The sequence below is a fragment of the Wyeomyia smithii genome, chromosome 3 (genome assembly GCF_029784165.1).
Source record: "Wyeomyia smithii strain HCP4-BCI-WySm-NY-G18 chromosome 3, ASM2978416v1, whole genome shotgun sequence".
Lineage (NCBI taxonomy): Eukaryota > Metazoa > Arthropoda > Insecta > Diptera > Culicidae > Wyeomyia > Wyeomyia smithii.
The window spans coordinates 135,500,002-135,514,394 of NC_073696.1; the positions used below are offsets into that span (position 1 = coordinate 135,500,002).

Genomic DNA, 14,393 nt, shown 5'->3' on the forward strand with positions numbered 1-14,393 from the left:
AAAGTGGCAGAATAATGAAAAAGTTTAATTATTTTAATTATATGTTAATGTAATTACCATATCCGTCAAACCCATACAGCTTAGGAAGCTTTTTACAAGAATCTCTTGTTTCTTGTAATACTTTATTCACGAGAGGTACGAGCAAATATTGCGGACAATGCCTGCAAAATATAGTTTGAACATCTCATTAAAGTGTTGTTTATGTCTGGCAGTTGATGGACTGCTGCTAGTGGGATCTCGGTCCTACTTGCGAACCAACCCAGAAAAAGGTGTCAGCTAGAATACGTAAGGGCAAATTCTTCAACTACCGTTTAATCAACACGTACGCACCGACAAACGACAAATCCGATGAAGTCAAAGATGAGTTCTATGACAAGCTTGAGCGAATCTATGACGAGAGCCCAAAACACGGCGCAAAAGTCGTCATCGGAGACGCAAACGCACAGGTTGGGAGGGAGGAATTCTTCCGTCCGTTCATTGGAAGGCATAGCCTCCACTCGTCAACCAATGAAAACGGGCTGAGGCTGATAAACTTTGCCACGGCCAGGGGAATGGCCATATGTAGCTTCTATTTTTCACTTTTGAATATTCGGAAGCATACCTGGAGGCATCCAAAAGGAGAAGCCTGCTCCCAGATCGATCCCGTACTGATTGACGGTCGGCACTTTTCGGATGTTACTGATGTTAGGTCTTTTCGGGGACCAAACATTGACTCTAACCATTATCTCGTCGTTTGTAAGATCCGCGCACAATTGTCGAACGTGCTGAAATCTCGCACAGAGAGGACGACGCGTTTCAACATTCAGCGGTTGAAAGCTGATGGCGTGGTAGCAGAATACGCCAGAGAGCTGGATCAACGGATCGCAGAACAGCAGGAGGAAGGAGTGGAAGACAGAAATGGGCTGTGGAACAGTATCCACGGCGCCATCGAAACGACTGCGAGAGAGATGGTAGGTACGACGCATGGAAGACAGCCTAATGGCTGGTTCGATGCCGAGTGCCAGAGAGCGACAGATGAGAAGAACCGTGCCAGGAGCCGCATGCTCACTAGGGATGAGCGAACGGCTCACGAGCCGATCATATGAACCAGTTCTTAAAAAAGAGCGAAAGAACGAACGGCTTACGAAAAAGAACCACGGTCAGCGTTGCCAACCCTCCAGGTTTTCCTGGATATCTCCAGTTTTTTTGATGATCGCCAGCAAAACAGGTTAAGGTTGAATATTTCCAGTTTTTTGAAAATTGCTCCACTTTTATCCAGTTTTCTGTTCATCACCACATTTTTTGAACTCATTCCCATTACATGTCTGGTCTTTTCAGTATTTTGTGTATTCATGCCCCTCGGTTGTAAGATTTTAATCGAAATACAATTTTAAGTACGCCAGTGACTATAATCTCCATCAGCAAAAAATATTCTTTCAGCCTTTTTGGTTACATGCAATAATACGGTGCAGCATTTTTGAACCGAAAATCAAATAAAAGCTTCAAATTTATGTATCCAGTGAAATTACGTTAATTTCATTACGTCTCCAGTTTTTATTTTGAATTTCTCCAGCTTTTTGCCTTTCTCCTAGAAAGGTATAGCAATCACTGAAAAAAAACCAAAGGTATAAAAGTGCTCCAAAGGGTCGAATCTCGTATATCAATCGACTTAGTTCGACGAGCTGAGCATTTTCTGTATGTGTGTGTGCGTATGTGTGTGTGTGTGTGTGCGTGTATGTATGTAACAGTCTCCCAATCTCACTCGATTTTCTCAGAGATGGCTGGACCGATTTTCATGAAACTAATAGCAAATGAAAGGTCTAGTTGCCCCATAAGACCCTATTGAATTTGATTGTAATCGGATTTTTAGTTTCGAGGTTATGTATCAAAATGTGAAAATCACAAAACTTCACAAATCTCATAAACAACAAAACCGATTTGAACAAAATTGACGTCAAAAGAACGGGCTTGTTTTTTGAACTATTTGTGAAATAATTTTATAATGATTGAACATGTAGTTCAAAAGTTATGCAAAGAATCGTTTTTCAAACACTGTTTAAACTCACTCACTTTTCTCAGAGATTGCTGGACCGATTTCCACAAAATTAGTGTCATATGGAAGGTCTTGTTGCCCCATAAGACCCTATTGAATTTTATTGTTATTGGACTTTAGCTTTGTCCGTTATGTTTAATAATGTGAAATCAGGCTATGACAAGAAACATGTTTCTAAGACTGTTTGAACTCACCCACTTTTCTCAGAGATGGATGGACCGATTTTCACACAATAAGTTGCAATAGAAAGGTCTAGTTGCCTGATAACACCCTATTGAATTTTATTATAATCGGACTGTAACTTTTTTTGTTATGTATCAAAATGTAAAAGTTATGAAACTCCATTATCTCAGAAACTACACAACCGATTTGAACAAAATAGGTTTTAAATGAACGGGATGTCTTTAAAACCCCTAAATAACGAATTTTATGATGATTGAACATGTAGTTCGAAAGTTATGAAAAGAAACGTGTTCAGAAAACTTTATCAAATTCACTCGTTTTGCCAAAGATGGCATCACAGAATTCAATAATCTTAGTTTTAAATTGAAGGTTTAGTTGCTATATTGGTACCCATTTTATTTGATTATAACACTGGTTGACAAAATCGAAAAAAATACTGCTTTAAAGCACATAATAGTTGCCCTAGAAAGAAAAAAATTCACAGGAAAAGCTATAATTTTTCATTTTTTCTTAGTTTGACCTTCGGGGCAACACTTGTGTTGACCAGTGTAATCGGTCTTTTATTTTATCCATTATGTGTTAAATTGTAAAAATATTGAAAATCTCTTCTTTCAAAGATTACACGACTTATTTAAAGAAAACAGGTGTCACAAATTCGGATTTCAAAATGAAGTATAAAGTTGATTCCTGGTCTCTGAACAACATCCCGGGTACTGAAAAACTCACATTGGGCAATGTTTGTCCCTTTCAGACTGGTAGAAACCGAAAGCTACTGTCTAGAAATTTAAAATGGCGTCTGAAGATGATTTCTGGCCTCAGGGTATCATACCGCTTCCCCAAATCGTATTGGATGATATTTGTCACTTTAGGCTGTTGATCGGAAATTGTCGCCATCTTCGCCATCGAAATACCCACCCGATCAGAAGAGCATAACTAAAAAATTAAAAAATTCTGTCAACACTAGATACAAATTACATAATTTGATACGATTTTGTATTTTCCAATATGCTTTTGATATCAAAATTGAATCTGAATGAGTTATAGAAACAAATCCTGAAGTGAGGTTGTTCCGAAACAAATCTAACATTTTCTTCGTCTCTATCAAATCCTATTGTTTATAACAATGGTTGTTTTTATACTGTTCTATACGCTATCTTATTTTGTTAGAAAGCTGATAAGTAGTAACAAAGTTTGATATGGGTTTGATATTAGTAGAATATTTGCCCTTCTCCTAGAAAGGTATAGCAATCACTTGCAAAACCGAAGATATAAAAGTGCTCCAAAGGGCCGAATGGCATATATCACTCGACTCAGCTCGACGAGCTGAGCATTTTCTGTATGTGTGTGTGTGTGTGTTTAAGTGTATGTGTGTGTATGTGTATGTGCAGATTTTTATTCTCACTCACTTTTCTCAGAGATGGCTGGACCGATTTTCATGAAATTGATTGCAAATGAAAGGTCTTGTTGTCCCATGAAACCTTATTGAATTTTATTGTAATCGGATTTTTAGTTTAGAGGTTATGTATCAAAATGTAAAAATCATGAAACATCATTATCTCAAAAACCACACAACCGATTTGAACAAAATTGGTTTCAAATGAACGGGCTACCTGAAAAACCCTTAACTTTTGAATTTTTTAAAGATTGGGCATGTGGTTCAAAAGTTATGAACAGAAACGTGTTCTGAAGACTGTTTAATCTCACTCATGCTTCTCAGAGGCTGGACCGATTTTCATAAAATCAGTGTCAAATGGAAGGTCTAGTTGCCCCATAAGACCCTATTGATTTGTTTTGCAATCGGACTATTACTTTGCCTGTTATGTTTAGAAATGTGAAATCCAGCTATTAAAAGGAACATATTTTCGAATACTACTTGGACTCACTCACTTTTCTCAAAGATGGCTGACCCGATTTCCACAAAATTAGTGTCAAATGATAAGTCTAGCTGCCTCATAACACCCTATTGAATCCTACTGTAATCGAACTGTAACTTCGTCTGTAATGTACCGAAATGTGAAAATCACGAAACTTCATTATCTCAGAAATTACACAACCGAACATAACTAGTGTCATACGAACGAGTCATCTCTCAAACTTACAAATATCAAACTTCATAACAATTTTTTTTCTTCATCTAAATAACACTTTGATATGTAACTCAAAAGTTATGGAAAGAAAAGAAATTCAAAGACTATTTAGAACTATACCTGCTTTGAGCGATAAATGTGGCCTCAACATAATTTAAATGTGGTGTCGTACTATTTGAACGGTCCAAATTCATTGATTCCTTTCGATGTGTTTCAAGTCTGCAAATGCACGACGAATCGGCCATAGGATATGATCAAAGTCAAATAACAAATCGTTTGAAATGATTGTTTTTATCGAAATGACATCATCCTCGACTTTTGGCTCCTGTACATCGCCTTAATTTTTAATATATTCATATTGGGTGGTATTGGGTTATTTTCAGCAGATTTTCTGGCATCAATCTGACACTTGAAATACCCATATTGGGATGGATTTAGTTATTTTGGATGTTTTTGCCTTTCTCCTAGAAAGGTATAGCAATCACTGGAAAAACCAAAGGTATAAAAGTGGTCCCAATGGCCGAATGTCATATACCACTCGACCCCTTTCGACGAACTGAGCATTTTCTGTATGTATGTATGTATGTGTGTGTGTGTGTGTGTGTGTGTGTGTGTATGTATGTGCAACTTTTTTTCTCACTCACTTTTCTCAGAGATGGCAGGACCGATTTTCATGAAATTAATTGCAAATGAGAGGTCTAGTTGCGCCATAGGTTGCTATTGAATTTTATTGTAATCGGATTTTTAGTTTAGAGGTTATGTATCAAAATGTAAAAATCACGAAACATCAATATCTCAGAAACCACACAACCGTTTTCAATGAAACTGGTTTCAAATGATCGGGCTGTCTCCAGAATCCTTAACTTTCAAATTTCGTTATGGTTGAACATATGGTTCAAAAGTTATGTAAAGAAAAGTTATCCTAAGGTTGTTTAAACTCACTCATTTTTCTCAGAGATAGTTGAACCGATTTTCACAAAATTAGTGTCAAATGAAAGGTCTAGTTGCCCCATAGGTTGCTATTGAATTTTATTGCAATCGGATAGTAACTTTGTCCGTTGTTCATAAAAATGTGAAATCACATAATGAAAGTAAACATATTGACTTTCTCCTAACGATCACTGGAAACTTTTTTTTTCACTCACTTTTCTCAGCGATGGCTGAACCGATTTCAATGAAATTAATTGCAAATGAAAGGTCTAGTTGCCCTATAAGATCCTATTGAATTTTATTGTAATCAGATTTCTAGTTTAGAGGTTATTTATCAAAATGTAAAAATCACGAAACATCAATATCTCAGAAACTGCACAACCGATTTGAACAAAATTGGTTTCAAATGAACGGGCTACCTAAAAACCCTTAACTTTTAAATTTTGTGGTTCAGAAGTTATGGAAAGAAACGTGGTCTGGATACTATTTAATCTCACTCATGTTTCTCAAAGATGGCTGGACAGATTTGCATAAAATCAGTGTCATATGGAAGGTCTTGTTGCCCCATAAGACCCTAATGATTTTTTTTTTGCAAACGGATTATTACTTTGCCTGTAATGTTTAAAAATGTGAAATCTAGCTATTGAAAGAAACATATTCCGAAGACTACCTGGACTCACTCACTTTTCTCAGAGATGGTTGACCCGATTCCCACAGAATTAGTATCAAATGAAAGGTCTAGCTGCCTCATAACACCCTATTGCATTTTGCTGTAGTCGGATTGTAACTTCGTCTGTAATGTATCGAAATGTGAAAATCACGAAACTTCATTATCTTAGAAACTACACAACCGATTTGAACAAATTTGATATCAGATGAACGGGCTAGTTAAGGGTTAACTGATGAATTATGACTGAACACGTGGTTTCAAAGTTTGGCTGCTTTATACGTTCCCTTTTCATTTGATTATAATCGAACTTAAGCAACCGTTATGTATTAAATTGTTAATAAAACAACGAAAGTCTATTATCTCAAAGATTACATGACTTATTGGAACATAACTTGTGTCATACGAACGAGTCATCTCTCAAACTTACAAATGATAAACTTCATAACAATTTGATATGTGGATCAGAAGTTATGAAAAGTAAAGAAATTAAGAGACTATTCAAAACTATACCTGCTTTGATCAATATATGTGACCTCAACATAATTTAAATATGTAATCGTTCAATTTAAACGTTTCTGATATTGCTGATGATTGAATTTAATTCAAATTTCAAATTTTATACTTTAGTTACAACATCAATATTTTAGTACCCAAAGAGTGAATATTCCTTTATTGGATTGCAGCGTTCATGTAAATCTATTTTTACAATTAATAAGTTTAAATGAGAAAGGCTGGGTCTGACCGCTAGGTGGATTAATTTAGGTTTTTAGAAACTAAAAGTGGTCGTCTTTAAATTCAAAATGATTTCCAGGGTCAATGTTTGCTTTCTATGCATCATCTCGATTACGGAAATATCCATGTTGAGTATTATTTGGTCATTTGCGACTATTTCTTAGAATTTGCCATTCAGCAATTCCAAATGGTGCCTGAGGTCAATTGTTCACTCATTGCATCATTCTGGTTCCAGAGATACTCATATTGGATGGTATTTGGTTATTTTAGCCTGTTTTTCACAAACCGGAAGTCGCCATCTTGGATTTCAAAATAGTATTTAAGATAATTTCTGGCCTCTGAGCGTCATTCTGGATGAAGAAACACCCAAATTGGGTGTTATTCGATCATTTTCGGCAGTTTCCCAGGAACCGGAAGTCGCCAGCCTAAAATCTAAAATGGGGTATGTGATTGATTTCAGCTGCTGTGCATCATTCTAGATCCGGAGATACTCATGTTAGACGGAAATCGGCCATTTTTGGCTGTTTTCCAGAAACCAGAAGTTTCCATCCTACAATTCATAATGGTGTCTGAGGTCAATTTTCAGCTTCTTGTAACATTCTGGCTCCGGAGATACTCATATTGGGTGATATTTGGTCACTTTGGGTTGTTTTTCAAAAAACCAAAAGTCGTCATTTTGGACTTAAAAATTGCCTGTGAAATCAATTTCTGTCATCTGGGCATAATTCTGGTTCCGAAAACATTCCTTTCAATGGTATTTGGTCATTTACGGCTGTTTGTCAGACATCGGAAGTCACCATCTCAAAAATTCAAGATTGTGTCTGTGATTAATTTTTAGTCCATCTTTCTGGTTCCGGAGATACCCATATTTAATGGGAATCGTCCATTTCAGGCCGTTTTCCAGAAACCGGAAGTTGCCATCTTACAATTCAAAATGTTGACCTGTGTAACAAATTTGTTTCTACTAAAAACATTCACCTGCCAAATATGGTTCCATTTAGTTGGTTAGCTCTCGAGATGTGCAGAAATTTATGTTTCTTTCTTTCAAAAAGGAGAGGAGTTAACTATTATGGACATATTTGTTACCCCTTAAAACATCCACATGCCAAATTCGGTTTCATTTGCTTGGTTTCTTCTTGAGTTGAGCAGAAATTTATGTTTAATTTGTATGGGACCCCTCTCTTCCAGAAGGGGGAGGGGTCTCAAACTATCATAGGAACCTTTATCGGCACCAAAAACCCCTACATACAAATTTTCACGTCGATCGGTTCGGTAGTTTTTAAGCCTATATGGATCAGACAGACAGACAGACCGTACTGCATTTTTGTATGTATAGATTACAACATCAATATTTTAGAACCTAAAGAGTGAATATACATTTATTAGATTGAAGCGTTCATGTAAATCTATTCAAACAAATAAAAGTTTGAATGGCTGGGTTTGACCGCTAGGTGGATTAATTTAGGTTTTTTTGTTATAATTTCTGTTATTTTAACACCTAACGGGATCAAATTTATAACACAACCTGGAAGGTTTTTCGCATAACAAACTAACAGCTTCTGTTACATTTTTGTTTTTTCTTTCTGATCGGGCAGATCAGGCAGTTCGGTAATTTTATGATGGATTTTTATGATTATCAGGCAACCAGAAGTGGTCATCTGGATTGAAAATTAGGTTTTAGGTCGGATTCTGGGTATAATCCAGGTTTCAAGAATCCATATTGATTGGTATTTGGCCATTCATTGGATGCTTCTCAGAAACGATCAGTAATATCAACTGCGTTAAAGAATTTCAATTTCACTGACAAGATCATTCAAATCAATGTATAAGGAACAACACATTATACATTATTTGAAATCTACTGACTAACGTTGACTTTAAGAATCTGAATATTTATAGGCAGTATATGAGTACAAATCGATTATACCACAATCAAAAACAAAATCGCATCATATAGTTGAAAGAATTTAATGTTATTTGCATGTATATGTGTTAATATAATTCATATCGTCGGTTTCGTGCAACACTGGCACAACTCAAAAACATAGTTTCGAGAAAAACGCGTTTGAAAATTTGCGTCGAAAATTTATTTTTCGATTTTCAAGAAAACTTTGAAGTTTAAGATTACCAATCCTTATTTAACACCTTTGGGTCTGTTATGCACATATTACGTGCTCACGTTGTCCAAGTTAAAACCTTATTTTTACTAACTTTATGGAGAAATTTCGATGTGTGCAGCAAAGGCACTTCTACTCATAACTCTGGAATTTTTGTGATTTTCGAAATGGGATTTCGTGTGATGAAACCTAACAGTAGTTGGCATCGTTTGCCATCAAAAACTCAAAAATGTAAAATTTTGGGTTGTGCCAGTTATGTTAAATTTGAAATGTTCGGTATAGATGTGCTGTTGGCTACCAAAAATTTGTTGTTTAGAATGAATAACAAATCCAGCAGAAATAATCAAGGTGTATTTTTTAAGTGTTGGAGTAAATCTATTTTAACAAATTATAAGTTCGAAGGAGAAAGGCTGGGTCTCACCGCTAGGTGGATTAATTTAGGTTTTATAAAAAAAGGTTCGCATCGCTGACCACGGTACTTAGAGCGCACCAAAACTGTTTGGTTCGCGCCTGGGAGGGAGAAACGGATACGAAGCTGTGTAAGTGTCAAAATGAACCAGAATGAGCTGTCATCGACTGTCAATTTGAACCAAGGAAAAAAAAAGCATTTTTTTGCGATGAGTATTGTTATAACTGATACCTTTCAGTTGCTCGAGAAAATATTCATCGCAAACAGTTTTTGCATTCATTGTCATTTCACATAATATTTTGGTTTGTTTTTACGTAAAATAATAAATTTCATAAGCTTAAAGTAAAAATCATGCTAGCGTACTTCGATTATTAAACTTGGGCTTCTCTGGATTTAAGGCTTTGGTTACAATTTCGAACATACTTCACTACGGTCGAACTCAAAACTCTGAAAAAACTTTCATACAACGGCAAATTGAAAAAAAACACAGACTCGAAAAATTAGTCTGTAAAATTTGCACATTATTCGCGTTGAAAAAGATTTTGAAGGCTGTTCGCACTTATGTGAGCTCTCATATGTAATTGTCAAAATGTGCGTGATGACAAAAGCAAAAATATTTCTTTCCTTCTTTTTCGCACGCAAAAACCAAACAAATATCAGCAACACCGTCAACGCAAATTCCTGATGTTACTAAAAACTTCGTTGAGTCATGCATGCGTTACAGCAAGAAGATAGTTACACGCAATCAGGAAACGACGCATGTGCGTGTTCTCTGTTTTGAGTGTAGTATTCGTTTCTCCCTCCCAGGTTCGCGTGAACCCGAAGTTTACCGAGACAAAACGAACTGCCAACGTTCGTGAATCATTTTGAACCATGTGCCGTTCATATGAGTCGGTTCAGAACCGTGAGTGAGCGGTTCAGAACCGCTCTAGCAAAAAGCCGTTTCACCCACCCCTAATGCTCACTGCGGCTACGCGTCAGAACAGAGAGAGGTACAGGGGGGACAAGAGCTGCCGAAAATAGAATCCACCGTCGGAGGAAGCGCAAGTACGAGAAGCAGGTGCTCGCCAGCGCAGAGGTCAGCTATGCTCAAAACGACGTGCGGAGATTCTATAGAACTGTCAACAGAGTCAGAAGCAGGAATTTCCCTGTGCCGGTCATGTGTAATGACAAGGACGGCAACCTGCTTACTGATAAACCGACGGTTGCAGCCAAGTGGAAAGAGTATTTTCAGGCGCTATTGAATGCTCCTCACCGGATGAGCAGAGCAGGAACAGGATTACGATTATGAGTGACGAACAAGCTGTGGAGCCACCAACACAGGAGGAGGTAAAAAAGGCGATTAGTGAGCTGAAAAATGGCAAGGCAAATGGGAAGGACGGTATCCCGGCCGAACTTCTAAAAGCGGGCAGCGAGCGGCTGTACTATGTGATCCACCAGATAATACTAAGGATCTGGGCGGATGAACAAATGCCGAACGACTAATTGGAAGGCCTCATATGCCCTATCTATAAGAAGGGCCATCGATTGGATTGTGGCAACTATCGAGGCATAACGTTGCTCAACTCCGCATATAAAGTGCCCTCCCGTATCCTGTTTTTCAGATTGAGACGGAATCCTTTGTTAGCGAATACCAGACTGGTATAATTAGAAAACTTCATAGGTTCTATTAAAACAACTTAGTGTAATTGATCGTGGTTCGCACCTTTTTCATAGTTTTTCATGGTACCCTATGAATGAATGACAGATTTTTCCAGTACTGCAAGTACTTTCAACGAAGACATAGAATGAAAGGAAAGAATAACTACCAGTGGTTGGCACCACTAACTGAAAATTTAGCGACGCTCATCCGCTAACTGCAAAATTTAGCTCGATAATTGCTGAACGCTAAATCTATATTAGCGGAACTTTCGTTAATCGCAATCCGCTAACTTATTAATGCGATGATTGTCATATGGCTATATATCTTGGTCAAAAATCAAACGAAATTGATTAATTTTGAGTGCTATTAACAATAAGAGGTTGAAAATTCACAAAACGGTGCTCTAGAAGTAATACTGCGGTGCCACAAAAGTGATACTACTTGTAAAAGGCGAAAGATCTATTCGACAACTGAAGAGAGATAAGAGGACCTGAGCCATTTCTGGGCACCTCCAAATCCACCGTCAAGCGCGAATTTAAATCATGGGAAACGCTAGAAATAGCTAACCGATGGAACAATACACAGGTTTGCAGACAAGCTAAACAGTTTATTTCTCCAAACCCTGCTATAACCAAGAGGCTTCTCGGTCTCAAGCGTGGTGAGCTACTTCTCTACACGAGAGTTGTTATCGGACACTGTCCTGCTCTTTAGGGGCCGTTCAATGATTACGTAAGCATATTTTTCCACTTTTTCGACCCCCCTCCCCCCATTGTAAGACATCGTAAGCTTTTTTGATACCACACCTCCCTCATGGTAAGATCTTACTGCCAGCATGTATAGTTTTTATAATTTTAATTTTATCATTATGAAGCAAGCACAGTACTTCGTTTCCTCTTCTGTCCTTTATTCGAGTAATTCCGTAATTTCCTTCCATGAATTTTACCGTCCAAGCTTTCATGGACATGGGTATTTAAACTGCATTAGGCTGCATTAACAATATTTTTCTTACGTGAGGTAATCAATTCTCCCCCTCCCTCTCCTGTAAGATAGCGTAAGAAAATTGCACCCCCCCCCCCTCCCCACCTATTTGCTTACGTAAATATTGAACGGACCCTTATCACCTCAATAACATCGGAATTGTCGGATGTGATAACTGCCGGTACTACTCCTTCGGGCGTTTCCTTTTAACCTCATATCAGGTATGGAATTCTAATTCCAAAGATTAATTCGGTATCTTCAACAATAATTTCACCGTCCCCTACAAGCTCGATAATACTGCTTCTGTTTATGTCGAAGAATTGGCTGCAATTCAGTATACCTTAGGGAATATTGAAAAAATGCCCACGGACAGTCTCAGTTCTATTGAGGCTCTCCGATCGATGAAGGATGTAAGGCACTCTCCGTATTTCCTGGGGAAAGTACGGGAACATCTGAGTGCTCTATCCGAAAAATCTTCTCAGATTACCTTAGTGTGGGTCCCTTCTCATTGTTCTATTCCGAGCAATGAGAAAGCGGACACTTTGGCTAAGGTGGGCGCAACAAACGGTGATATTCACGACAGACCAATTGCCTACAATGAATTTTTAAAATTTTCACGCTAGAGTACACTCATCAACTGGCAGGCCTCGTGGGACAAGGGAGAACTGGGGAGGTGGCTACACAGCATTATCCCCAAGGTTTCCACCAAACCTTGGTTTCGGGGATTGGATGTAGGACGGGATTTCATTCGCGTGATGTCTCGGATTATGTCCAACGACTACGGGTTAGATGCACATCTCCTGCGTATTGGGCTCGCGAACAGTAATCATTGCGTTTGTGAATAGGGGTATCAAGACATTGAACACGTGTATTAACGTCAAGTTTCTTTAAAAAAAATTCAACTCTTTTTTTTAAATTGAAATTAATATGGGTCATTCCATACGAAGTGACCACGGAAAAGAATAAACTTGGATACGACCATCACGGATTTGGCTCAAAGCTGGGGAAATTATTCATCTAGGTTCACTATGAAAAAATCCCAATTTTGGTGTCGATTGGAATACCCCCCGCTCTGTGGGACCCCCCTCTTTGTGACAGTCAGACAATTTTTGTTCAAAATTCCATTTTCCTCTTACTTACAATTCATTGATGTAGGACGTCCGCAAAATGCTGATAGATGATTTTTAAAGAAAATAAACTAAGGAATCCAAAACAAAATATAATTTTTGACTGGAAGTGTTGCCAGATAGATTATTTTTGTATTTGAAAACTAAGTTTACATTTTTCGGCAAATGCAGCCATTTTTATCTTAAATTTGATAATTTCATCGTGTTCCTTGGAAAATTTCACGTAAGAAACAACTATCATCCCGAGGTAATATGAGCCAATCTCGAGATATAACATTTTTACGAAAATAGTTGTAATTTTCGTAATTAATTTTATTTATTTAATTTTATAGTTTATAGCCGTAAGACACCCGAAAAATAGTGATAGGTGAATTTTGAAGAAAATAAACCAAGGAATCCAGAAAAAATATTATTTGGGACCGGAAGTGTTGCCAGATAGATTATTTTACTATTTTAAAACTAAATTTGCATTTTTCGGCAAATGTAACTAAGCTTATTTTAAATTTGAAGGTTTCATCGTGTTTCTCGGAAAATTTTACATGAAAAACACTTATCACCCCGTGGTAATATGAGCCAATTTCGAGATATAGCATTTTTACGAAAAACTAATTACGAAATTTAAAACCATTTTTGCAGTCATCTATAATCAGGTTTTCGAGGTTTTGGCATCAATCGATCAGAAATTCTTTTACGGTTAAATTTATGTAACAAAAACAAACTATTGTTTGAGATACACTATTGAAAAATTGGTAATTAATATCGATTGTCTAAATCATACCGCGCAGCCAATCACTACCTCTCTTCCCAAGCACAGTCGACACTAACGGATACAATCGATCTGACTTTGTTGTTATTGTTGTTGTCACTTTCTGTTTCCGATGTTTATTTGCGTTTTTTGCCAATCCATTCTCTATGTAGCCCCTCCTTCTTTCTAACTAACTGACGAAGCCTTGGTATAAAGCGTACCTTTCGAACATTTCACCCCATCAGTTTCATTACTAAACCGTACCGATTACATACGGACGCTAGGTGTTAGCAGCTGAAAGGAGGAAAAACAAAATAGTACCGGTCATCTCGTGCCGGTTTCACCCGTAATGCTGGTGGCTGTTAGTAATACATGGCTACTGCAAAATACGAAAATGGCTGGAATTCTGGATGGACTAACCAGAAAACAAGAATATATTCGGCAACTGGCACCTTTTGGTGCCTCGAAATTGTGTAATAGAAGCGGCTAATTGAATTTTCTGTTTTACAAAATGCTGCTGCTAGCGGATTAAACCTTGCAAATATGCATCTTTCTGTTGGTGTTAATTTTACGACAGCGGCCGGCGCCCCATCATTTTGATTCCAAACCGCACCAGTGACATGCGGACTAAATTTCAATGTCACTTTCAAAATCTTTATCGTCACTTTTCCAACGAACTTGTAAATACAGGATTTTTTTATGTGACATCTTTGCTAAGCAGTTGCAAGAAACTGACAATGA

General features: G+C 37.4%; 1 protein-coding gene across 1 annotated transcript in view; it reads right to left on the minus strand.

Moving 5' to 3' along the window:
• Positions 1-14,393, minus strand: part of LOC129728584 (protein phosphatase 1F-like) — a 220,574-nt gene that overhangs the window by 181,586 nt on the left and 24,595 nt on the right. The window contains exon 3 of the mRNA XM_055687030.1: positions 58-161. Within this exon, the coding sequence (XP_055543005.1) occupies positions 58-161 (104 nt within the window). The remainder of the gene's footprint in view (positions 1-57; positions 162-14,393) is intronic.